The sequence below is a fragment of the Stegastes partitus genome, unplaced genomic scaffold (genome assembly GCF_000690725.1).
Source record: "Stegastes partitus isolate 25-593 unplaced genomic scaffold, Stegastes_partitus-1.0.2 Scaffold1229, whole genome shotgun sequence".
Lineage (NCBI taxonomy): Eukaryota > Metazoa > Chordata > Actinopteri > Pomacentridae > Stegastes > Stegastes partitus.
In genome coordinates this window covers 361,456-389,279 of record NW_007578960.1, presented here as the reverse complement: position 1 = coordinate 389,279, position 27,824 = coordinate 361,456, and the positions used below count along the sequence as shown (strand labels likewise).

At 42.5% G+C, this 27,824-nt stretch overlaps 1 protein-coding gene across 4 annotated transcripts; it reads left to right on the top strand.

Moving 5' to 3' along the window:
• Positions 1-1,012: 1,012 nt before the first annotated feature.
• Positions 1,013-27,342, top strand: LOC103369010 (vinculin-like). Of its 4 annotated transcripts, XM_008297584.1 has the most exons (23): positions 1,014-1,699; positions 9,494-9,564; positions 10,755-10,905; positions 11,515-11,623; positions 13,127-13,249; positions 13,995-14,155; positions 14,444-14,446; positions 16,171-16,261; positions 16,367-16,514; positions 16,616-16,769; positions 17,066-17,241; positions 18,230-18,420; positions 19,202-19,401; positions 19,657-19,785; positions 19,920-20,069; positions 20,178-20,286; positions 20,393-20,695; positions 20,795-20,919; positions 21,659-21,844; positions 22,947-23,123; positions 24,153-24,356; positions 24,437-24,541; positions 25,398-27,342. In XM_008297584.1, exons 1-23 carry the CDS (start codon positions 1,532-1,534, stop codon positions 25,542-25,544), a joined length of 3,381 nt encoding a protein of 1,126 aa, XP_008295806.1. In that variant the 5' UTR covers positions 1,014-1,531; the 3' UTR covers positions 25,545-27,342. The 4 variants fall into 4 exon arrangements, with proteins under 4 accessions (XP_008295807.1, XP_008295806.1, XP_008295809.1 ...); XM_008297585.1 differs by lacking the exon at positions 14,444-14,446 and having other exon boundaries at positions 1,013-1,699; XM_008297587.1 differs by lacking the exon at positions 22,947-23,123.
• The last annotated feature ends 482 nt before the right edge of the window (positions 27,343-27,824 follow it).

Here is a 27,824-nt window from a genome sequence, read left to right as displayed (position 1 = left end):
GCATCCATGTACACACAGTCCAGTTGGTCATCACGTCATTACTGAAAGCAAACTTTAAAACTACCTCCAAGCGACCTGCTGCAATGTTTTCTATCAAAGTCTGTTTGGACAAGTCCACATATACAGATAGTTCAGAGCAAGACCACTAGAGCCAATCAGAGTCTGTCCTACCCCTCCTCAATTACTCACAGACACCAGTTTACTTTACTGCTTCTCGTACTCTGTCTGGATCCATATAAGGGTTTGAGATGCAGCGAGTATGACTCTTACTCCTCTTTAAGGACAATTCCTGAGGAGAGGAGAGGAGAGGAGAGAAGAGGAGAGGAGAGGAAAGGAGAGGAGAGAAGAGGAGAGGAGTTACAGGGTCTGTTCTAACTTGGAACACCAGAGTGTCCAGTTTGTCTGGCTTGGCTGGCGGCCTCTTGTCCACACACACTCACACAGGGGGGTCTCTTGGCTGCAGGTCCTTTGGTCAGCTTGGGGTCTCGAGGGTATAAATACTGCTGTTTTTTGCTGCTGGGGTCTCTGGTTTCCCCCAACATAGACTCAGATGTGAGGAGCGACCAAACCAGCGCAGATACACTCATCAACTTAGATAATTGATGCAACAGTAAGTGAGTTTCTCTCACTTTAAAGCACTTCCAACTACAATCTGTCAGATTGGTGGTAAAACAGCAGGAGAGTCAATCAAATTCAGTGCCTAAGTAGAAAAGTTTGAGAAACAGTGTGTGGGTGCTGTGATCATTGAGACTCCTTCTTTCAGCTTCAGCCAGCAGCAAGTTGAATCCTTGGTCTTTATTTAGACCTGGAGACATGAACTCCTGACCCACCTTTTAATGAACATAGATCATATGTCAGATGTAGGTTTGAAGCTTCATAAAAAAAAATAAAAAACAACACCACCACCACCACCTCCACAATGTTCTTCCACATTGCATGCAGTGGTGCAGACCTTCTACACTTTCACAGATGAGAAGCTGACCTTTAGGAGGCTGCAGCAGGGAGAGCAGCACAATATGTTTGCAGCCTTTCCTTGTTGTAGATGTTGCACCTCCTTCTCCCACGTCTTAGGAATCACTCTCTTCCCATTAAGTTTACCCCCAACACTTTCCTTTTTGGGGCCACTGGCATGCATGACGTAATTTGGGAAGAGCTCTCATTTGCAGGGAAAGCGTCAGTGCGCACCGACACCGGCACGCACGGCAGCTGTATTCCTTCGCTGTGATTGGGCGGAGGGCGGTGATTCCTTCTGTCACGATTTGGGTCGCTCCCACCGGAGGACACCGACCGTCTGAGTCCAGCCTTTACCGGGGTGCCGAGCAGAGGAGACACCGGGGAGGAAGAGGGGTGGCTTTTCTTCTCAGGGTGCTGCGCTGACAACTCGTCCTTCCTGCCGGTGCCGGTAAAGGGAGGAGAAGGGGGGAAGGTAGAGAGGAGGAGGAGGAGGAGAGGGGAGGAAGATCATCCGTGCTGGAACCACCAGCCGCCTTTTTTTTTCCTTCTGTCAAGGCTGCGGTAAAAGTCGTCCACGATGCCGGTGTTTCACACCAAGACCATCGAGAGTATCCTGGAGCCGGTGGCCCAGCAGATCTCCCACCTGGTCATCATGCACGAGGAGGGGGAGGTGGACGGTAAAGCCATCCCGGATCTGACGGTGCCGGTGGCCGCGGTGCAGGCGGCAGTCAGCAACCTTGTGCGGGTGAGTCCCGAGTTTGAAGCAGGGCGTCAATTCACTGGAAGCTCGGTGGCAAAGTGGCCGCATCCACTGACATTTATCATCCAAACTTCCGACCCGCAAGAAAGCGACGTTTCTGGAGGCTGACTGGTGCAGTGACAGCAGGCTGCAACGTTTATTTAATGAGTGTCATAAATCATTAGAATAACAGCTCATCAAACTGTCCTGCACTGGAGCTGGTCATTTTTTCCTCTCTATGTGGCATCCTGATATATGGCATGGAAATCCCAGCTTGCTCTTTACTCGCCATTAAAATGACATCAAAGTGCCATAAAGCCAGCTGACGTTCATGCGTGTCAAACGCGCTCCTGCAGTACAGTCTTCTTTTTTTTACGCACTACATGTCCAAACTTTGGCCACATTGGTAATCAGATGGCAGCCGAGCTCAATGAAGTTTGTAGGGCGGAAGAAACGAGGACTGATTGAATTAACAGGATGAGTGTCTCTCTCCCAGTAAAACGAGAAATGTCACTTGCCCCATTGGAAGGGATGCACGCTGTGGGTTTCTGTACTCTCAGCTCCATCAAACTTAAATTAGATTATTGCAGACTTTGCAGTTTATTTGAGAAACTCAGCTATTGGTGGTAATAACCTCCACAGAGAATAGATACAGTCTCTGGTCATTTCTCTCTCTAACCCTCTTGTTCTTTCTTTTCCCAATTTGCTGGACCTCCTCACGTTTTCATTTTCACCTTCTCTGTCCTTTTTGGAGTCTAATTGGCTGTTTTGTATAGACAGAGCAGAGCTTGGGGCAGACCCTGATGTCTCTTCTGTATGCACTGTCTGGAAAAATCAATACGGGCCACATCATTAATGCTGATCCGGGTCGTTGGTATTGATGCAGGGGCGACCGGGCCTCAGTCACTCAGGAGAAATCAGCAGCAGACAGGAGGACGCGCTCACTCGCTTACACTATCAGTCTGACAGAGAGAAAAAAAAGGTGCTTTCATGTTCACTGGTGCCAAAATGAATATGTCAAAATGTGGTGGGCTTCTTTGGTGGTAACCTTTGCAGTTTTTTTGCTCTCATCCTGTTGTACTGTGCTGCTGAAACACATGGTGCACTTCAGATCAAAAATGAGACATTTGGGGTCACCAGGAAGACTTTGTTGATGCAAAGTTTTGAATTGTTGATATAGGAATGCAGGAACCATGATTTCATCTCTGGAAAGGGCTTTGTGATATTTCTCAGCCTCTGTAAGGACGCCAGAGAAAGAGTATGATGTATGACGGACATACTTGTCTTCAGCAAAATATTGGGAAGGCTAATATTTTGTGTTTTTTTTCCTGTAATCTCTCATCCTATGAGTCGAAAAAGAGCAAATCCGACCTTTTAATTTCACTTTATGATGCATAACAATCTAAGATGTTAGTGTGCAAAATTTTAAAGAATAAACTGCACACTTTTGCAAATAAACGTTAAAGGAATAGTTCATCCAAACACACAAACTTCACTTTTTTTCTTACTCAAAGTGGGATCTGTCCAGTCAGAAAGTGGTGTGATTTGCAACAGATTGGAGTCAAATATGAGACTTGCATTCTGCAAGAGGAAAAAATAAGTGTCAGTTATTCCTGCTTTATAACTTCAGAGTGAAGAAGGCATCTTTTGTTGTTTCTGATCATTGTTTCTTGAATAGTTCTCACATATGGCTGCTGCTTCCCTGCACAAGGACGCACAAGATCATTTTGATAAATATCTCATTAACTGATAATGAAAAGGGCTCCTCAGTTTGAACTCAAACACTGTGGCGTCTAATAATGAAAAAAAATCCTCTTTTGTGCAATAGCATCCGGCTAGATTGAGTCCTTGATGTCCCATTGCTATCAGGCACGTGTTTCCATCCCTCCTCTTTCTCTGCTTGTCCTTGTTGATCCATTCAGTTGATCCATCCAGACAGTGAGCAGAAGGAGGCTAATAGCAGCCTGGGGCTCAGTCGCTGGGTCTCAGATGATGGAAATGCGAGGGTACAGTTAGAGATCAGGGCCGAGCACAGAGTGGAATGGGAAGGTGTCGGACAGGGAAAATGTTGTTTGGATGGAGATGTATTGTGTTAGGGTGAAGAATAAGAAAAAGGCACAATACAGGAAATGATGGATGCACTAAAGCGTCAGATGGCTCTTATCTCTTCTTACTTCTTACATAATGGATTTGGAGCATGCAACTTTTGAGTCTCACTGTGCTTTCAGACACTGAATCACAACTGAAGAGGTGACGACGAGTTCTCTGATACAGAAGCGAGAGTTAAGAAGTGGGTGACAAGAAGCTGTTGAAAGAGAGCGCAAAAAAGGTGCTTGTAAAATGAGAGGTAGTTGGTTGCTGGGTAGATAATTGGAGCCGAACACTCAAAGCTCAAATGGACACACTTCTGAGCGCGTATGCTTTATTTTAGAAAGCTGATTCATTTCTCCATTTCTGCAGTTTGAGCTAAGATATAACACAGTATACAGCAACATGCCACCATCACCCCAAGAGTCCTGCTGCACACTGATACAATTACACAGTTAACCTCGTCCAGGGTGGGCTGGCTGTGGGGGGTACTTAAAATCTAGGTCACTGAGACACTTAGACACTTAGACACACACACACACACACACACGCAAGATGGTGTCAGTCTCAATCTGTCAGAGTTTGTGCGTGGGTTGATGCAGATCCGACTGACGGTGTGAAAGATGCTGCGGCTGCTGCTGGTGTATTCGGCGAAAAAGTGTGAGCTTTTGCTGAAGTTGTGCTGATGACAGAGTGGTGCTTGTGAAGTATCTGCCTCTGAAGGAGTCAACATAGATCCTGAGTATGTCTGGGGGAGGGGAAGGAAGGAATAAATAGATTTACCGTTGAGTGAAGTAACCACACACTGACGGAGCAGAGCAGAAAGAGAGGGAGAAGAGGCCTGTAAGGAGGGAGACCGTCGACTAAAACTGTCAAACAGCTTGATGCAGAACGAGTCGACGAGGAGGGATGGAGGGACGGCGAGATAAAGATACTTTCAGTAGGACTTCCTGAGAGGGAGGGAAAGTGTCTCTGGTGTCTTCAGACCAGACTCTGCCAAGCCTCATGGCCCACCCTCTCACTTCCACCCCCCTATAGACACACACCAACTGTCCTCAGTCTGCTCCACCATGTAAATATGAGCCATCTCTTCTTGTTGTTTGGCAGAACCAGGATGAATCAACTGTGTGTCCACACATCCCCTCTGCTTCTCAGTCTGCCAAAATCTGCTCCTGGCTTATATCATTATATGGCACAATTATAAATGTTTTTTTTCAACTTTTTCTTGCCAAAATGGTTAGTTCCTATAATGAGTGGTTGTTAATTTCATTGACTGTGTATATAGCTATAAAATATTTACACCTCTGAACCCCAAGCATTTTCTGAGCATTTGTTGCTCCTGTCACATTTTTACTCACTTTGTGCTCATTTTTCACCGCAATGTAATGTTCTACATCTCTATGGAAACAGCACAGCCATGGCTAGAAGTAGAGAGAACACTCTGTGCAGTATATCACAGTTAAAAGGCCATCAATCACAGCAAGATATAAAAATTAAAGCTACATTTCCTTTCTTAATTATTGTGCAAATTAACATGTACAACATTTTTTTTCGAAGTGCCCACAGATGTCACCAACACTGGAAAAAATTAATGGATCTCTATGCTATGGATATTTTACTTCTTAGGTTTTTGATTTGTTTGCGTGCTTATCTTCTTTCTGCTCTGCGTACACACGGCCTGCAGTTCAGCCTAGTTTCACCAAAAACTATCTGAATTTTTGTCATGTCACTGTTGATTGCAGCTGAGTCACTAATGGCTTCATGGTTGTGCTGAATTATTTTTTTTATTTTTTTTTTTTTTACAGAATCTGGTTAATTAATTTTTTGCTATGTTAAAATAAAACATGTACAATAAAGTGATTTTGATGAAATTCACAGTTTAAGGCTTTGATTTGATAAATTTTCTCAAAAGAACTGTACAACTATAAAGACACAGATTTTACCATGCTGATGTTTTGGTTTGGTTCAGTTAAAGCTGCAGTAAACAATGCTTTTGTATGAGTAATCGACAAAATGACTGTAAGTAATATGCAGGGGTTCCTCCATGGAATCATCATCAGTCTACACTTCCTCCCAGATTTGCAGGGTGTTCTTAGCATTTTTCATGCTTTCTTGAAGCAAAAGTGGGATATTTCCCTTACTGATTGTAGCTTCAATTCATTGTGATCATGTGATAATTGTTCTGTGAACGTTAGGCCATCAAAACATTCTCAAATGAAATAATTAGCGTTATTTGCAGAGCATGTACCTTAATCAGAGCTGATGCCTGTGAGTGTCAGATGAGAGCGAGTGCATTGTGTCAGCTGTGATTGACAGCTGTCTGTTTCCAGCTGGAGCAGTCACACCTTTCAGCGTTTGCAACCGCACTCGCATCACACTGCCAATGTGTCCAGCAAACCACTTAACTGCGCATTAATAATGCACTGAGTAATCAATACTGAGTGTTGCTGCTTACAGGAAACTCTGGAGCATCCACAGCTCTTTGATCAGTCACCTGATGTGACTTGTTTGTCTGGAGGGTTTTTTCTGGGCGCGTTGTACTTGTAGAGCTGCATTCCTCACATTTGAGGTCTGGAAAACTTTCTGCATTTTTGAAAACAAGGAAATACACAAAGACACATTCAACTGTTTTAACCATATCCTTCTTTACAGTGTTTGTGAACATGTCACGTTGACAGAACTAAAGCACCGACCATTCAGATTATACAGATTTATGACTACACTGAGAGGACACATGACTGTGGCAGGTTGATGAAGGATACAGTGCCCCTAAAAGGTTTTTGGACACCCAACATCTATTTCATTTTCACTTTTTAACACTTTGCATGAGACAACATAATGTGAAAGCATTTATTTTTAAGAACAACTACACACTTGTGATAGAAAACATTGCAGAGTTTTACTCTTTTTCAGGAGACAGCTGTCATGTTTAAGATCATTATCTTGCTGAATGGTACATTTTTGACACTTGAAACTTTATGTTTAGAAAAACAGCCCCACACTTTGACATTCACACCTCTTTGCTTAATTGTTTTCTGGTTGGACTTCTTCTCCTGACTTTCTCCACTTGTCTATATAAGATGAATTTGGACTCGTATGAAAATAAGACACATCGTCTTCTGTTTTATTCAGTTTTATTCAATCTGCCTCATTCCTTGAGCTTGTGAATACTTTCTGTTCCCTCTGTACCCGTACTGGTTGATCCTATTTCAAATGTTCTGTGAAGTAAGTCATATCTACTAATTCCTGGTGATCCTTTTTTCTTCTCATTTCTAATTTGCTACCAGTCTTTGCAAGCCTCCCTGAGCACTTTCCCAGTCTCAAGTCTACAAATTTCTGACAATATAGCCTACTGTGGAAGATAGAAACTTTTTCCTGAGCTGACGAAGAGAACAGTCTTCTTTGTACAAATAGACAATGCCTGACCTTAACTGTATTTGTCATTTTTGCAGCTTGTTTTAGCTACCCAGTTCCAAGATAGTTTGCCCCCTAATAGAGTAACCAAATTTGTAGTTCATCACATTAACAATGAAATTTAACAATCAGAACTTGTCCAAATACTTAATGGTGCCATTTATGTGCCTTCTCATGAACACAGTCCTCAACTTGCTCAATTTCTCTTTTTTGTGTGTAATTTTCTTGTTTTGAATTGTGCTAAATGCATCTTGCTGTTTTTTAAAGATTATTTTTTGGGAGCTTCATGGCCTTAGTTGATTGTGACTGTGGAGATAGACAAGAAATGTCAGGGGAGCAGAGCGATGACATGCAGTAAAGGTCGAGGCCCAAAATCTGAACTGAGCGCTTGCTGCTCAGGACATTTGTGCCCAAGCGGTACACACCCTAACCAGTCGGCTATCCAGTCGCCCCTAAATGTCTTTCTTTTGAACCTCCTCGACAGTTATAGATAGTTTAACTGTTTTGATACTATTTGGGGCCATGAGATATGTGTTATTAGGACGTGAAAGCTTGTAGTCTTTCAATGTTGTGTCTTTTTTTAACTGTCGGGGGAGCATGTCTTGTTGCAGTTGGATGTAAAATCACAGATTAAAGGTTCTCTGGGGTTTAGTTCAAGCTCACACTTAAAACCTTGATCCTGACGAGTCGCTTCGAAGTGACAGTTATGTTGTATTTTGTACATTTTTAACATGAACATGAAAACCCAGATGAAATCACGGTGTCTTTTTCCTGTGGTTCATAATTCACAACTGCTGATGATGACATTAATTATTGATGTAATGTTACACAACAGAGTTGCACAACACTGACTGGAATTTGAATGTGGAAACTCCTACATCAGGCTTAAATGTCTGCAAATGCAAAAAAAATTCTCTTTAGAATAAAAGGATGTGTAGAACAGACCGGTTGGATCTTAGATTCGTTCTGTGTGACGGCTGTTTCCTGAGTCTCTGGAGCCAGAAAGTCTATTAACCAAATTTCACTGATGCAGCAGCAGGAGACTGATGTCATCATCTCACTGTAATTGCATCTCTAGTGTGTGTGTGTGTGACTGTGTGGGTGGATGTATGCTTGTGCGTGTTGTAGGATATGTTTTGTGTGTGAGAGTTTCGGAGCAATATGGGTTTTAAACCAGCTGTGTCACCCTGCTGTGTACCAGTGTGTATGTATTTGCATGATTTTGTACTCTTTTTTATACCTGTTTGTGTTTAGCTTATGCAGTTTCTAGTCTTAACATGTTTCAATGCTTTAAGTAAAACATCTCATTGCAATCATGAAAAACAATGCAAATGTATCTTAAACTGTCATTTTGTTAGTATGTAGCTGATAGTCTCAGTGATTTGTAAAACATCCTACCGCATTGGGAAAAAAAACTTTTTTGTTTTGAATAGTCAGTCAAAGCAGACAATGTCAAAGTGCCAAATTAAGATATATAATATATTATGGTGTTCATGTTTTGACTTTTGCTGTCAAAAAACTCAAATTTTAAATGAAGTTGTATGTTGCTGTGACAAGTTGGCGTGTGTGTTTCCACGAGGTTTCATTTTACAGCAACTAGAAGATTTAAGACTACCAGGACAGTTGTTATGAGGAAGTAAAGAAGTAGCTTTTCATATTTAAATCACCTAAATGGATTCCACGATGATGTATATATGTATGTACATATGACAAGAAAACTGCTTCATACAATAAAATGCACAGCTGCACATAAATACTCTGCATGACACAATGTTCTTAGAGTGTTGAAATACATTTGAGGGCATGAAAACATCAGTGTTTAGTTCAAGTGATACTGTTGGGCAAAAAAAACTGAAATAAAAAAAAAAATCAAGCAACTCTGATTTCAAAAATTAATACTCACAGTTATGACTGCCAAGTTCCATTTGTTTGGTTGAAAAAATAAAATACCATTACCCCATCCTGAATATCATTTGTGCCTGATTTAATGTGAAAATTTATTACACTCCTGCACAGTCACACTGTAGGAATTGATGAAGTCAGCAGCACAGATTTCCTTTCCTGCAACCTGCCCTCATGCTGAATAACAGGCAGCAGAATCAACCTGAGCCGGAGCTGCTTTCCTCCAAACCAAAGATATGACATGCATGCGTGGTTGAAATAGGTGTGAATTGATGCACACCCATTCACCCTTTAGACTATTAATAGTGCTCACTGGAATACTATTTGCTTGTCTTGCTGCAGCTAATGATAATACAATACATGGTCCATCTGTGTGTGTGTGTGTGTGTGTTGCAGGTGGGGAAGGAAACAGTTCAAACCACAGAGGATCAGTTGATGAAGAGAGACATGCCTCCTGCATTCATTAAGTACGTCTGAAGCACTGTGCATGCTTTGCAAGAAAGAGCGTCGCTGCTTTCTCTTTGTGTGCCTCCCTCTCGCTCGTGGAAGTGACAAAATTATGGAAACGGGCCACTTTATCTCAGCAGACAGAGAACTTGTTAAAATGAGGATTCCAGGCGATTCAATGTTAGGAAACGTGGCTGCGTTCCCAAAGCTGCAACAAAGAGCCGCTTCTGAGGCCGAACCCGGGTGACTGTCCAGCTCCAGCATCCAGACCGCTGAGAGGCTGTTTGTTGTTTTCCAGCTTGCATCCAAAGAGCTGACATGAACTCTGGGTGCTGGCTGAGAGCTGCTACTCAGCAGGTTGTGGGACTCAGACATTAGGCCTGTGTTTGTTTGCCTGCATGTGTTACATTTGCATGTATGTTATTACGTTTAATGAGCATTTACATTAATACCATCTGTTTCCTGTTTGTTCTCTCTCCCACCTCATTTGCTTTTCTTTCATCGCCTGTTTGTCAATTTGCAATTAGTTTTTCAATTTGACAAAAAGGGTCCAGTCCTCCAAGCAGATTCACATACCGCTCTCTCAGTGCTCGCTCACACATACATGGGGCACTACACCATAAATCTCACTCACGGGGCTTAGGAGGGGGCATGTGGGAATGTGAACCTGCCTAAATATAGATGAACCAGCAGCCATTGATACCCTGACCAATGGGGGTCAGAAAGAGGAGGGACTTGGCTTTATTTGAATGCTCTTAAAATCCATCACCTTCTACAGGCTAAGCTAATCACTGATCTCTAAGGAATTGACAATTCGTGTTTAAAACTGAAGCACAGAGTATTTAAAATCAGAATTTTAGACTTGTAGAGTTTGCAAAATTGAAAGTTACATAATTTGGACCACTCTAAAATCAAAGTCTAAGACTTCATATCAAGACTTCTCCATAGTTAGATCTTTAGCTGGAGTAGACAATCTTTCAAGTGCAGACCTTATAAAATAATTAAATATATCAGGCCCAAACTGTCAACATACACTCCTGCAAAAGCAGCTTTGCCTGACACCCTATTACCCTTTACACCTCAGCTGCATGTTGGTTTGTTTTTCTTGGTGGATGTCATGTCTGACCTGTGATTTACAGGGTTATTGATTTTTGTTGTTAGCCCATGTATGTGTTGGGTATTGTGTTCTAAGCCAGCCGTGTGTTTTCAGGGTGGAGAACTCGAGCTCTAAGCTCGTCCAGGCGGCTCAGATGCTGAAGGCAGATCCATACTCTGTTCCTGCACGAGATTACCTGATCGATGGATCCAGAGGGATACTGTCGGGAACGTCCGACCTGCTCCTTACCTTCGATGAGGCCGAGGTGTGTTTCTGTTTGTGTTTACCTCCTTATGCCCAAGCGTGTGTCCTTACAATCACTCTTACTTCAGAGGTGTGGTATCTTTCAGGGAAAGAAAGCTTTATATAGCTGTACAGAGGAAGGAGGAACTCAACTTAGCGCTGTAATGGAGTCTCAGATGCAGCCAGATCTAATCACTGAGATCAAATGACTTCCCTCTGTCATAACTCAGGGTGTGTTTTTGTGTGTATGTGTATGTGTGCCTGGCTGTGTGTGTGTGTGTGTGGCTAGCTGTGTGCATGTGTATGTGTGTGTGCGTTAACCCTTGTGTGAATGCTTAATGGCTGCTCCATAAGTGGAATCACATTGGGCACGTGATTATGCTCACCATGTCTCATCAGTAGCCTCATTTTTGAAACGGCAGCATCTCACAGTCACAAGATGTACATCACAAGACTGTACACACACAAAAAGCACACCACACAAACAACACAGCAACTTCACTGATGTTTAAAAAAAGCTCTAAATGATTTAGTTGTTCTCACCATAAAGTCTAGCTCTAATCCCCGTTCTGTTTCACTGCCTGTAAATGTGATCTGGCCTGTTTATTATTGTGTCCGTGTTGTGTCCCAGGTGCGTAAGATAATCCGTGTGTGTAAAGGTATCCTCGAGTATCTGTCAGTAGCTGAGGTGGTGGAGACCATGGAGGACCTCATCACTTACACCAAGAACCTCGGACCAGGTCAGCAGGAGCTTAAAATGTCACTTTAAGGGGGAAGTTTCACCGTTTGATTAAAAGTATGAATCAGAGAGGAGAGTCCCCATTAAAAATCTCTTACCAAACACAACTTATCTTATTCAACAAAAGAACATTTCATTACTTGGCGTTTGTATCTTTATTTAGTAGTTGACACTAGGAAAAGCACGCAAGTTCGGGGCTGTTGCACAGAACCTTCACATGTTTTACTGCTGCCAAATCAAGTGAGCAATAAATGGCAACAAAATGCATCCAGACATCTACAGCACAAACACACAAGCTGCTGCTGCAGTGTTTCAACAGAAGTAGTGTCTTGATTTATAACTATTGGTCAAAGTAAAAATGTGAAAAACTTCTCCTGTTTCTAAAGCTTCTGTGATAGTCAACAGGATCTTTAAGACAAAACACACAATCTGAAGACTTGAAATTGTGAAAAGCACATTTCACAATTTTCTGATGAATGATTAATACAATAGTCAGCAGATTAACCTTCTGAACCTAAAACCTACTGTTCAGTATGAAAGGCATGTTATCTTTAAATAATAATAATAATAATAGAAATAATAATAATAATAATAATAAACCATTTATCAGAGCCAGAAACAGTTCAACAAAAGTAATCATCAAATGTTCAACTTCCTGATGGTTCTCATTATCACATATGTCATTATAAGTGTGAATGTAATTGTACAAAATTTATTTGAGTTATCTCTTGTAGAGTTGCAAGACTTTATTTTGCAGTGAAAACTGAGCCCACAGTGAGTAGAAATGTGACAGTAGCGAAAAATATGCCGAGAGATCGCTTGGGGTTTTGAGGATTCCCTGACAAAAAACAATAATTTTAGTAATAATACTAGTATTCTAAAGGATATGATCATTATGAATTCAGGAAAGTGTAGAGATAATTACTGTTGTCTTGATAATTTGACAAAAATGCATTATACTGTTTGGATTTGGTAGCAATGAAGAGCTTCAGAAAGCAGAAAATTGCCCAATCAACCTTTGTTTTAGACAATTCTTTGGGTTCGAGATGCATCTGTCATGATTAAAAACCAAATTAAACACCGACTGCTCCTGTGACACTAAGATGCTGTGATGAACAATCAGAGTCTTTTCACTGGCAGGAGGACCATAAACAGGCTATTTATCATCCGCGGCAGCAGGTCAGTTGTGTTGTCACTGCGCTGTGGCACATAATGAGCAGGAGGAAATCCGATGCCAAGGTTTTCTCACACTTGACTGATGATTTCATTGTGCGAGATCAGTCGTTCATGAAGCAACGACGCTCGAATGCGTTCGAATTACGCTGTTGGTAAATACACTGGAGGAAGCCATCGGACTCTGATTATCCCAGAATAGTTGCCAATGTTCAAAGAGAAAAAAAGTCAGAAACACTTTCTACATTCTGCCTGCTGATTGTTGTGATTTTGGTAACCTCTAACTTTCACAGACAGTAAACTCCCATCATTTTTCTTCTGTTTTCCTCAGGTATGACCAAAATGTCAAAGATGATTGAGGAGAGGCAGCAGGAGCTGACGCACCAAGAACACAGACAGATGCTCCTCAACTCCATGAACACTATCAAAGAGCTGCTGCCTGTCCTTATCTCAGGTGTGTATGTGTGGCTGTGTGGGCAAACGACAGCGCAGGTCACTGGGCATCCAGCAGTTGTTATAGCAACGCTGATAATTACAGTCATTAGGATGTGACGCACACTTACTGTACATCGCCCACCGGTAGCTCTGTGCACCAGCAAAGAAGTTAAACTCTGTAAGAGCATTTGCAAAATGTACCTTCAGTGTGCCAAAAAAGTTTGTCCCAGCACTTATCTCTTGCAAGATCACAAGCTATGTTGCAACTCAAAAAGGCAATGATCAATATTTTTATTGCATTATAGCATCAGTAGCCTTAAGAAGCGTGACTCATAATGTTGAATGCACAGATAGGCTAATAATCGTCTCACTCTGCAGAGCCTTTTAGCCTCTTTCAGCTCATATTAGCCCACTGTTCGTTACCTTCCCAGCATCAAACAGCAATTAGACAAAGTTAGTGACTAGCTGGTGAACACAGTAAACCATTTAGCAGCTAAAGAACAAAATATTAAAAACAGACCTAAAAGTGAAACGAAGATTGAGTCTGCATTCACTGAGTGTCCACAGATCTAACTCTAAATGTGTGCCAGTGTTGTTTTTTTTTGAGAAAGTTGTTTCTGCAGCCACCAATAGGCTTTAAAACCACTAGATTTAAGCAAGAGTCTTTATGAACATGAGCCACAATGTTCTTCGGGGTGAGTTTTCAAATAAATAGTGGCTTTTATCCCGACTGTAGTAATATATACTCACGTTTCTGTCCTCAGCTATAAAGATTTTTGTCGCCACCAAGAGCAGTCGAGGTGCCGGCGTAGAGGAGGCCGAGAGGAACAGAAAGTTTACCTTTGAAAAGATGAGCGCTGAAATCAACGAGATCATAAGAGTCTTACAGCTCACCACGTGGGATGAAGACGCCTGGGCCAATAAGGTACCATTCATTCCGCACATGATGACTTCCTTCATTTAATATCCCCCAAAAAGCAACTTTAAAAAGCCCCACATACCAAAATCTGATAATCACCTTTGCTTTGGAGTGCCTGTTTGGACACACATAGCCACACAGTCTATCAACACGTCCCACTGAGCTGCATCTCTACAAAACGATTCACTCTTTACTTTCTGTCTCCACTTTTCTTTTTGCTCGATAGTATAACTCCTGGTTTTTCTTTTTCTTTTCTTTCTTTACCTTCCTCCTCCATTCTTTTCCTCCCTGTAGAAGGTAAGCCTGTTTCTCTCCCCCCTCGGCAGTCTCCAGCATGCGGGTGTGTATGTGTGTGAGAGAGAGAGAGAGAAGGAAACACGTCCTCATGCTTACATACGTTCAGTATCTTTGTCATGCTGGTATTTAACGGCAAGTGTGTCATGTGTTTTAGTCCACTGACTGTTAGCTGATGTGATGACGTACAGTACACATACTTCATCACTATATCGTTATATGTGCATCTGTTTGTCTCTGGATGTCCATTTGAGTCAAATGGCTTGAAACAGATGACAGCTTTTTCAGCTAAATCACTTCTTTTTCACAAAAGCTGCTTCCGAAATGCAGTCGATTAAGGTTACTTTCTTTCTTGTGTTGCAAACTTTTACTGTATAATAGAGCTGTCAGTAGCACAGTAGGATGCTGTTTACATTCTCATGGGAAGATGTTTTTGGGCATCGGTTAGAGACTCTGCAATGAAATGATGTATGACAAAGTTTAGATCTGTTTCACTAGTCTAACCTGTAACCCTGCATGTTTCTCTGCACACAGCTTCCTCAGACAATGATCTGTCTGTTTGTGCGTGTGTCCGTGTGTTTGCTGTGGAAATACTGCATACTCTGTGTATGAGCTGTGATAAGCACTTACTGTCAGTGTGCGAGGGAAACCGCTGGCACACGATGACTGTCATCCTCTCGGGTCATGAATTATAGAAATAAGCTGGTTGGTGTCCAGACACATCCATAATAGATGGGCTGTATTGAACGGTTCCACTTAAGCGGTTCATTCTCTTCTGAGCTGGAAAAAAGCTTCTGTCTTTTTTTTTTTTCTCCATCTGGTAGGAAGCAGTAAAAGAGTTCATGACCTTTTAGATGCGAGGTGGTTAAACTCCAGTTAATCTTTCATTTTACACTTGATAATGAGTGATTATTTTAAATAAAACATCAGTTTATTACTGGGGTAATGGTGAGTTTTCTGAAAACTGTAGGTCCCACTTTACAACACAACATAAAGGCTTGTGTTGTTACGATTTGTGGTAAATTAATCATTTAGGACTGCTTTAGAGATGAATAATTAACACTAATATACACAACTGCTAGTTTTCCAGGTTAAAAGTCCGCAATCAAGTAAGAGATGCTTTTGACTCCAAAGCCCTCTGGTCAGCAACCATTTACTCGAGGCCAACTAACATCATTTTTACAAAGTTTATAGCTGTAAATGCCAGTAAATCAGTGATATACTGAATTCACCTAAAATAATAAACTTTTGTATCCTTCATTTTAAAAGAGAAGACATGCCATATTTAATATTTTTTCATAAATCTAACGAAAAGACCAAATCAGCAAAGGATCACAGCACGTGTCACAGCCACATATAGCTTGTTTTTCTGTGTCACACAGTTTCATTGTTGTCCAAAAATCAATAAGCCAGACATTCGATGACCTGCTCCCTCATTAATATGAACACAATTTGAGTCAGTCTTATATTTACACCCTCCTACAACCATAAATACTAACTTACACATTTAATGTGTATCGATCCACAGCTGAAAATAGTCCTCAACAAATACAAGGTTGCGGTTATTTGAGCAGATTATTGGTAAAACAGTAACCAGTTCTTAAAAACTACTTAAGTCAACACTGGCTATTTTATTTCTAAAATAATGTAAAGCAATATCCGCTCACTTAATTTCTGCTGCTGTTTTAACAAAGCTAAAGCAAAGCTGTCTTTTCTCTTTACTGCAGGATATGGAGGCTTTGAAGAGGTCTCTGGCTTTGATTGAGTCAAAGATGGCACAAGCTAAAAGCTGGCTCAAAGACCCTCACGGACAGCCAGGTGATTGTTGTTTGTTTTCCTGTTTGTGGTGCCTTCAGCTGTAACATCCAGTCAGCACTTTATGCCCTTCCACAATCTCACGCTGAGGTGTATCGTCCTTCTTAGGAGACCCTGGCGAGGTGGCGCTCCGTGTGATTATGGATGAAGCTGGTAAGGTGGGAGAGCTGTGTGCTGGGAAGGAGAGGAAAGACATCCTGGCGACCACAAAGGCTCTGGGGCAAATGACGGACCAGATCGCAGATCTACGAGCAAGGTAGTGCCCTTGTGCAAGACAGTGTAACCTAAACTGTTTTCCACCTTAACCGTGTCCGAGAAGTAATTGCTTCAGCTGAGCGTGTTTGTTGTGTCTGACAGAGGCCAGGGCCCAACCCCGGGCTGTGTGCAGCGAGCTGGCCAGTGCTCACAGGGCTTAGACTTGTTATTTGGCAAAGTGGACAGTGCTGCCCGCAGACTGGAGGCTCTAATCAATGCCAAGCAGGCCATCGCCAGGAGGCTGGATGCTGCACAGGTCAGATAGAATGACATCAGAGTAATCCAGTGACTGATGCCCCCTCTCTGGGCAAAGTCTTTCCAATTGTGTCTCTCTTGATCCAATTCTTTTTCAACCAAGTGTTTTTTTTTTTTTTTAATTCTCAGTTAATTTAAGTTACAAGCTCATCAGTTTAGATCAAAGCAGTAGTTAAATGCTAACATTTTGGAACTTTTAATGACTTCTTCTCATCTTTGCACCTCTCCTGAGTTTTCGTACAGATGATTTTTTGTTATTTTATTAGATGTAATCATACAATATATGTGCATTTTTAGGCATGGCTGGCTGACCCTAATGGTGGTCCGGAAGGGGAGGAGAACATCAGAGCGCTACTAGCAGAGGCCAAACGCATCGCAGATCTATGTGAAGACCCCAAAGAGAGGGATGACATCCTGCGCTCCATCAGTGAGATCGCAGGACTCACCGCCAGGCTGGTGGAACTGCGCAGACAGTACGCTTTCCCTCCTCTGACATGTGCACGATTAAGGATGTATTGTGAAAGCTTCATGTAATTCTTAAACCTTCTTTTCCTAGGCTCAGACTGCAACCTCGTGCCACCAATAGGTGGTACATTTTACCTGCATGGAAAATATGTTGTTGCCTGCAAACTTTAGGCATCATTCCCACAACAAGGTTTCTTACTGTTTGAATATGGTGTGATGGGGTCGTGGTATTCATGTGGAGGGTCGGTAACCGGTTGAGGAGTAAAACTGAGTAGAGTTTAAAGGAAAATACCACTTGATTTAACAACAGACTTTAATATTTGGAATGGATTTCTGATATTTTTGTCTTCTAAATATGGTTCCATGAATGAGTCACTGTTAGGAATATATTTTCTTTAACGCACTTTAGCAGAATTTATTAACCATAAAGACAAAATAGACATCAATTTGCAAATGACCCAGCTGTTGTCCAGATCTACAGCATAGCGATGGATCTGAACCTTAAAAGGAGAAAAATGTGACTGCTAGTACACAGGAGGGATTGGAGGGAACTATCAAGCAATTTCTAATCTGGTACAGATAGTGCTTTTACAATATTTGGCTCAGGAGATATACATATCATTCCTGTGTAATCCAATAAGAACTGACTGTACAAGGCCACAAGAGAAATTCTACATTTATAAAGTCTAATTCACTTTATTCAGAACAGAGATGTTATTTTATTCCTCTGTCCTTAGAAGAATATGATGACACTGATGATTTCTGTGTTTGAAAGAGCCTTGAATTATTATCTGGGACCCAAAATTGTATGTTTATCTCTGGAAAAAGAAAAAATCTCACACGAAGAGTCTTTGAGAGTGGTATTTCCCTTTAAGGTGGCATCTAACAGGGGTTGAGGTCTGTATTTAAGGGCTAATTTCTGCTCTATGTGGCCTTTATGCCTTTTTGTTTCCCCCTTAAGTCATCGCTCGCTCTCTGTTTGATTTCCTCTCTCAGGGGTAAAGGTGATACTCCGGAGGCTCGTGCGTTAGCAAAGCAGATTGGAGCAGCACTGCTGACCCTGCAGTCTAAAACCAACCGGGCCGTGGCCAACATGAGACCAGCCAAACCCGCCGTCACCTTGGAGGGCAAGATGGAGCAGGCTCTCCGCTGGGTGAACAACCCCGGAGTGGACGACAGAGGAGTGGGTAAGCGGAGTTGGATGACTGCTCCAGGGAGGGATGATGTAGTTTTGTTTGGATCAAAAATAAGCTCTCTGACCTTCCGTGGCTTTTGTAAGCCTACGTGGATGATGGACGGTGTTTGAAAGTGGTCAGGGCAGCTGCTGGTACCCTATGCAATTAGCCAGGATGTGAAGGATGTGAGGTGTCTGCGGTGCATGATGTGTCTCACGCAGGAAGTGTTTCTGAACGTGGCACAGAAATGACTGCCATTTCCTTAAATGCCCACAGAGATGTAACTCATGCTTGACTCACTGAATGACTAATCGGTTTACTTAGTCATTCAGGGGGCACTGCATTGTTCAAATGCTTGATTATGCTGTCTTCCTTTCTGTAATTTGATTGTTTCCTATTTTCTCCCATGCTTCCTTTTGGGAGCAGAGTGTGAGATGCTACAGTGGAACACAGGTACCTGCCCACTATAGGCTTTCTTAGAAGATATAGCATGTATACTATAGATATTAATAACACAATGACTTCTTAGAAACCCCATGAGGTCAGCACAGACCGCAACATACGTCCTCTTCCCTCATTTACAAGACAAAATGCATAAACCACAACCTCACCCATTCTGTTCCTACTATTTATTATTAGCCCATGTTGCCAACAAACACAATAACAGTCTGTTGCAATTTGGAGACTTCCATTTCGAAATATGGTATTGTAATTGTTGTGTCTGGGTTTTTGTTGAGCACAAAGGCCTTCGGTATCCCTATAAGGTGTGATATTGACTTGTGTCACTCCACAGGTCAGGCAGCAATCAGAGGAATGGTCGGGGAAGGAAGGCGGCTGGCAGGAGGCCTGTTAGGCCCGTATCGACAGGATATGGTTGGGCGCTGCGACCGAACGGAGGCTCTAATGACATCGTTGGCAGACATGGCCGGCAGGGGTGAGGCTGAGGCTCCTCATGCTCGAGCTACAGCTGCACAACTGCAGGACTCACTGAAGGTATCAACGTCTCGCAAACGCGCACATACATTTATAGATGAATGATGCTCAAGCTCATTAAAAACTTTCACAGAAACAAAATATTCCAAATACACCAAATATGTCTGGTGAGTAAAAGGATGCACAAGATGTCATTTGATCCTCTACATAAAAATATGGAGTCTTAAATATATTCTAAGATGCAGGTGTGTTATTGAGAGTATTGGTGCAGAGCGCCATCTAGTGGATTGACGCAACACTCTCTGCTTCGACCAGGACCTGAGGCAGCACATGCAAGAGGTGATGACCCAGGAGGTATCTGATGTTTTCAGTGACACCACCACCCCCATCAAGCTCCTGGCTGTGGCTGCAACTGCTCCTCCTGATGCCCCGAACAGACAGGAGGTCTGTAATGTGCAAAAACATGATCCCAACCGGATAGTTCATCTACAGAAACTACACCATGCAGATGTTTTTGTTGCACGCTATGGGAAGGATGATTGATGGTCTGACTGTACCAATGCTAATGTTTGCCAAAGGTTTTCGAAGAGCGCGCAGGGAACTTTGAGACCCACGCAGGTCGGCTGGGGGCGACCGCGGAGAAGGCTGCTGCCGTGGGAACAGCCAATAAGAGTACAGTAGAGGGGATACATGCTGCTGTGAAACATGCCAGAGAGCTCACGCCACAGGTGCTTCTGTTTGCTTTAGTGTCGCTGATTTGCATTTGCATCACATACGTGGACGAAACATGTGGTTGTCACACACAGTCTGAGCGTGACATGTCTGTTCATATCCAGGTGACCTCCGCTGCTCGGATCTTGTTGAAGAATCCTGGTAACAAAGCAGCATATGAGCACTTTGACACCATGAAGAACCAGTGGATCGATAATGTGGAGAGACTCACTGGTGAACATCACTGAAATTTCAAAGTAGTTGCAGTGTTGTATCATCCTGCAACAAACAGAGGTCTGAGGGCTAATGTGTGTGTGTCCATATGTGTGTGTGCCCCTAGGTCTGGTGGATGAGGCCATCGACACCAAATCTCTGTTAGACGCTTCTGAGGAGGCTATAAAGAAAGACATAGATAAGTGCCGAGTTGCCATGGCAAATGTTCAGCCCCAAATGCTTGTTGCCGGGGCAACAAGCATAGCAAGACGAGCTAATCGGGTCCTGTTGGTGGCTAAAAGGGAAGTGGAGAACTCAGAAGACCCGCGTTTCAGAGACACTGTGAAACACGCCTCAGACATCCTCTCACACACCATCTCGCCCATGGTGATGGACGCCAAAGCCGTGGCTGGGAACATACAAGACAAAGGTAGAGATTGAACACACATGCAAGACACTGCATGACAAAGAACGACACAGGTTCGTTCAGCTTGTTAGCTCTGTTTGTGCTTCACAATCTCCTCCACAGCTCTGCAGAAGGCTTATTTAGACTCGTGTCTGAGGATCCTGGCTGCCGTTGGAAAAGTTAGAGAAGCCTTCCAACCTCAGGAGCCGGACTTCCCTCCTCCACCGCCAGACCTGGACCAGCTCCATGTAAGCACAATCAAACACACATATTCCCTGTTATAAACAGTAAACCTTTAAATGACCACTTTCCTCTCACAACCAAGGGGCAATACATTTAAACTATGAAGCTGAGTAGATCATTTCTGTCAAAGATTGCAAAGATTGTATAAAAGTATGAGTAAAATATAAACAAGTACCTAAAACTAGACTTGTTTTGCCTTTAAAGGCCCTATTCTCAGTATCAGTGCCTGTATCTCACATGAACAAGCTGTTTTCTGATGCATTTGGAACAGTTTTGGTTGATAATTCTTTAGCTGTTTTTATCTCACCCGTTTATAGTGGGAAAAGCTCATGTGGGAAAAGGTTATGTCACATATTCAAGTGTAAAAATCTGAATTTGGCAACATTTGAATCAAAAATCTTGTTGGGTTGTTTGCTTATGCTGCTGTTGCTGTCAGTCAAATCACCCACACATAGTCCCAATGAAGGCGGGTAGCTGAGTTTTTGAGTCATCTCAATAAATAACTACAACCACGGATGTTAAAGAAGAAGGAAAATTGTTTTTTCAGAGGGGTTATTTATAATATAAGTCAGTTTTAATATAAAACATTTGGATTTTAGCAGCTAGATCTGCAGTAGACCAGGCAATTTAGGACTAAGAGCACTACAGACAATACTGAGTCTGAGCTTTCTTCCCCTCACACTCCCTTTGTTTCTTAACTACATATCGACATACTGAATGTGTCTTTATGTGTGTATTTTACAGGTTAGCGACGAACAAGCGCCACCTAAGCCTCCTTTGCCAGAGGGCGAGGTGCCTCCGCCTCGGCCTCCTCCTCCAGAGGAAAAGGATGAGGAGTTCCCGGAGCAGAAGGCCGGAGAGGTGCTGAGCGAGCCCATGATGGTGGCAGCCAGACAGCTGCACGATGAGGCACGCAAGTGGTCGAGCAAGGTCAGTTCACACAAACACACAGAAAACATACACATTTACCCCTGTATTCACACAGTTTTTGTTAAAACAAGCCATCTGATTAGTCATATCAGTTGATGTTTTACGGTTCAATTGTGATCACAGGTTGTTCTATCTGTTGGGTTTATTGTTAAAGTGCCTTCTTGTATTCTGTGAATATCTGAATTTCCTGAAATGTGGAGATCAATGGCTCGATTCCAATTTCAGCGGGAAACTGGAAACTGTCATCTGTTCAAGGTGTCTGCATGTGAGGTTGTTAATGGTTTACACGTGCACACTTACATGCACAGAGTATAACAATAAAAGTCATCTGCTGAGAGACAATCCTGCCTCACATGTGTATCAGAGGTATCGGACATTTGTGTTTCCTCCTGTCCCTGTTGTGTTCTGTATGTGTGCATCCAAGTGTTTTTTGTGTGGGAGAAATGTAAACGGGAGCAGTTATTCTGTGTAAATTACCACTGACTATCCAGGAATAATGCCCTCTTGCTATCTCTGTGGCGCTCATTTCCTCTCAATAGAGCTCCGAACAGTTTTTCCACAGCTGTGTAAGCTTTAGAGTTGTCTTTGGAAACCAGGCACCAGACATCTCTTATCATGGGTCACACTTTGTTTCCCAGCACACTTCTAGACTCCTAAATACACCGCTAGAGGGATGCCAAGCACTGTTTGTTAATGCAAATACTAGCCTCAGAGTAAGGCGCATCATCCTCCTGCTGCCTTCCCGAACCAGCACCTCTTCCCTCTTTTTTTTTTCCCACCGAAACCGTCCATGGCTGTCCGTGCAGTTTCACCTCCCCTGTCCCTGCTCCTTCACCGTGCTTGTGTCCGCTCCTCCTCCCTCCTGTGAATCTCCTGTCCTCTGTTCTTCCATCCAGTGCCTCTCATACTGTACTAAATGCCTCCTTTTCCCATGCTTCCTTCCCTCCTGCCATCCCTGGCTTTCTCCTCCCCCTTCCCTTCTTCTCCACATTCCTCCTTTTTTTCCTCCTCCCCCCTTGCCTCCCTCCCTTTCCTTCCCATCCCCAATCAATTCTGCTCTTCCAACTACCACAACCAATCCCTCCCCTCCTGCCCGGCCCAGCCTGAGGATGAGGAGGCAGTAGAGGAGAGGGAGGTAGATGATGAAGATGAGTTTACTGATGGTGAGGATGACTATGAGCCAGAACTGCTGATGATGCCCTCCAACCAGCCTGTCAATCAACCCATTCTGGCAGCTGCCCAGTCTCTCCACCAGGAGGCGCGCAAGTGGTCCAGCAAGGTCTGCACACATACATGCATATGAGCGCACACACAACCAAATGTGGGTCAGACAGTATTTGTAAAAGGCCCCCAGTGTTTTGAGCAGCTGGGAGGATCATAAAGTACTGTTTGACCTCACACACTCATGCACGTACATCCACGCATGCAAACAGATAAATGCACCCCCACAAGGAAAGGCCCACAGGACAAGAAACACCCTGGAGTACTAGCGGACTGTGCCAACAATAAGCTCTGCATCTGCCACTACCATGGAAACCTCCAACCAGCTGCAGCTGCTGTTGTACTGTTGTTGCATTACACTCAGACACACGGTCATGCTGATGCCATGCTAAGGTTGCACTAAAGGTCGAGGACTGTGGGAATGGCAAGTTTGTTTGTTGCACCACGTGGATAAACTGATGCTGGCTTCACAAGTCCCTCCCTTATGTTCACAATTAGGTAAAGTGGTTCAAAGGAGGAGCCAGGCGCTCCGTCTCACTGTTGTCAATCATTCGTTGTCTGGCCAACCTGTGAAGCCAAGGATGACAGTTTCCTAAAGACTTCTGGGTGATGTAGTTTTGACGTTAGACCGCCTGCTTTTCCACTATGACCACCTGCTTCTGCTTCTTAGCCTCAGGGTGTGTACTAATTACTTAAACACTGTGAACATCACCTCATGGAAACTAACCTCATGATGGAAGGGACACGGTGAGAACCTCAGTTGTTTAAATTTTTAAAAAATCCCTGATCTCCTTTCATGAGGGTTGAAGAACATGTGATAATTTGCACTTACACTGCATGCAGCGTTCACGCTTCAATATAATGCTGTTTGGCTTTTGTAATTCAAATTTTTTAATACAAAGCACCAGCATTTGCTAGGTGGTTGATAGCACTGCTTTCATTCTCCCACATTCAATTATGAGAAAGATGTGCGGAAACATGGCTCAAGCGAAATGTTTCCATTCTGATCTCTCTAATCCAAAGCCAAGCTGCTCCGATCGCAGTTCTTACTGCTTCCTCCTCTGCCTCATCCCCCCCTTCTTCACAGGGTAACGACATCATTGCAGCAGCCAAGCGGATGGCTCTGCTGATGGCAGAAATGTCTCGCCTGGTGCGCGGTGGAAGCGGGAACAAAAGGGCGCTGATCCAGTGTGCTAAGGACATTGCCAAGGCCTCAGATGAGGTGACAAGGCTGGCTAAAGAGGTGGCCAAGCAGTGCACCGACAGACGCATCAGAACTAACCTGCTGCAGGTGAGGACAAACTAATGCAGACACAAACTGTCTCTACATCTTGAACAGAAAGTAGCGTACATATTTCCCTCCTTCCAAAGGTCTGCGAGCGAATCCCCACCATCAGTACTCAGCTGAAGATTCTGTCTACTGTCAAAGCCACCATGCTGGGACGAACAAACATCAGTGAAGAGGAGTCAGAGCAGGTAAACTCACAGAACTGCACTGAAGTTACAGGGATGCACCATCAAACCTTCCCTTTGTTAATACTTCAGCTCAGAGCATCCGCCCATGCAGAGCACCACCTCAATACTACGTATTCTCTTTTATACCTCAGTGCACCACTCATTAGAACCTCCGTTACGCAATTTGTTGTGCTAAAAGCTGAGTTGGTGGCCTGCTATAGGTTAGTGAATGTAACTCAGTTTCAAAGACATCTAAGGTGACAGTATCAAAGGTGAATTGGTCCTATCAGGGTCAAAAGTTGATCAACTTAACATTTGTGCATATACTGAGTGGACATATCGGATCAGTGCAGCCCTGATAATTCTAACAGTGTTGGAAAGTACAACTAATCAAGCAGGTTTACCAAGCAGGGGAGATGTTTCCCCTCTAGACCTCATAAAAGTTGCAGATTCAAAGACATGGCATCATCCACTATTCAACAAAAAACTTGAAGTAGAGAAAAGTCCAAGATTAAAACATGTAGCCTAACATTATATCATAGTTTTTCTTTCATACAAGCTTAATCACATCCTCAGATTTATATTGTGATCAGTGGGGTCTGACCCCTAAGCTGGACTAAATTACCTAACAATATATAAAGTATTTAAACGAGCTCCACATCAACCAGCTACAACACTAAAACGCTGCTTACACAATATATTAATGTAATACATAATATATTGATTACAAGGGCCATTTTTGTTTTAAATTTACTTTTCTAATTGTACTTATAGTGTTGGTACTTCTACTTAAGTAAAACATCTGATCCCACTGTTTTCACTCCATCTCTGTTATTTCACTCTTAACTGCTTCACTTCTGAATGTTTCCCTGACCAGGCCACAGAGATGTTGGTCCACAACGCTCAGAATCTGATGCAGTCAGTGAAGGAGACGGTCAGAGAAGCGGAAGCAGCCTCCATCAAGATCCGCACAGACGCAGGATTCACCCTCCGCTGGGTGCGCAAGACCCCGTGGTACCAGTAAACATACCTGGTCACTGAAACGAGTAAACACTCTTAACTTTGCATCAATAGCACAAACCTTGAGTAAACGTAGCGATGTGCTGACTCACTATGAGTCAGCATGTGCACCTCAAGAGGAAACTGCAGGATTTTGAGCCATTCTCCACTGTAGTTTGGGTGTGTGCATCAGGAACCGCTAAGATTTGGTAACATGCAGGTTTCATTTATCGGAGTGAGTTCAGCTTTGCTCTCCAGTTCCTTTAATCTGTAACTGTGGAGTCACGCAGGCTTATCAGAGACAGTTTTTAATATATATTTTTGGTATGTTGTGTTACGAGACTTTATCCAAATCCCAGGTATATATTTTTTGCATGAAAATTTTTTCTATTTTCTAAAGGCAAATTATGACATCAAGATACTTATCTCCTAGAGGACGTTTACTTTGCATTCAGTTTTTTCAGTGAGAGTTTCTTATTGTCTAATGTACATACAATAATTATTTGTTTTATAGACAATACTCAGCTATAAGCTTTATTAACTGAGTTTAACACTAAAGTGTGGAGTCTTGTGTGAGCTGACGGGCTCTCCTCTCTTCATGTTTACTTTTAGTAATGACGCTGTTCTTAACTAAAGATCTACAAATTCAAAGGTGACACATCATCACTGCTGTCCAATGACAGTTATACTTGAACAACTGAAAGGTCTTGTGGATTAAAGGCGTCATAGATACAGATGATACTGTTTTAAAAGCAATTGTATTATTTGAAAAAAAAAGTGTATGTTTGTCAATCGCAAAGCTGTATTTTGTTGATTGAGGAAGAGGTTTTCACGGTAAAAGTTTAGCTGAGATGTTTTTAATGTGTGTTTTGAGTTTTTATGTTTTAATTTTATTTAACTTTCACAGTGAACAAAGCCAAAGGATTTTTTTTACTCTAAGTTCTTAACACTCGATATCCAGGTTATTACAAACAACACTACAGACCATTTTCTTTAGAGATCCTGGAATACTTTTTGAGGTCTGTTATTTTTCATCAAAACAAAGTTGAGTGTTTCCCTCGGCTTTGCTTTTTTTCTTTCTTGTTTTTTTTTAACTACTTGTAGTTCTTTGTGTCTGCACTCTATGTAACAGTTGAACTGTTTGGGATTTTTCAAAAGTTATCAAAGCCAATGATTTTTTTTTCTCCAGTTGTGAGCTCAGTAGTCCCACTCTGATGCTCTCAAGCATCACTTAAAAAACTTTGTTTTTTTCTTTTTAAGATGACCCCGGTGGTTTGAGAACAAAAGTAACTTTTTTTTTAATGTGATATCAGGTGTTGATGCCAGCCTAACAGTCTACATATATTCAGGTTTAAATAAAAAAAATATTTAAAATGAGTGTTTCTATCTGGGATTAAAGGAAAAAAGATTGGTGACTCAATATTACATGTAATCAGATCAGTGAATGCATATTTTCATTCCCTCAACAGGATGTTTTTACACTTATTTTTTACAATGGCTGGCTGACGTTAACTGTTAAATGGAGAATCTGTATGTGTGTGTGTGTGTCTGTGTGAAGTCTCTTCACCTGAACGATATTAGTGAGCCGTCCCCATGGCGGTCAGGGATACGGCTCTGAACAGCAGCACAGAATGTCAACTGCATTTTCATTTTTATTTGGGCCTACTGAGCATGTAGCAGTCACTGACCCCTCACTGAGAGCGACAGGGTGTAGATCTGTGTGTACTTGATGTGTTCATTCACACCCTGAATGTATTCTGATAGCTTCTAGCCCTGCCAACACATCTGCTGTGCCTTGGAAGAATAAAAGATTATAAAGATGAGTGGAGTTGGCCTCTTAACTCGCCTTCATGAGCCTCCATAAGTACTGCTGCATAAAATGAGTGAGACAGAGTGATGCTTTCAACTGAGCCAAGTCTGACGTGTATGTTTACCATATTTACCAACACAGATTCTTGTGTTAGCGTGCCAGCATTTGCTACTTGACACTAAACACACAGTAACACTATCATTAGTTCAGTGCAGCAAAGTATTGGACATAATAAAATGTTGCTCTGCTGGTGGCACTACATGAAACGGTAGCAAATCACCCACTTCCTTATAATTTATTAAAGGGGATACAAATGCCAGCACCAAATGTCATCTAATTGTTGGCAGCATATCTCACACACAAAAGTCAGCTTATTGGTACTAAGACAAAACATCGAGGGATCATCAAAGTCAGTAGGATTAATCCCCTGTGTGCAGTGAATAACTAGACACATTTCATGGCAATCCATCCAATGGTTGAGATTTTTCACTGAAC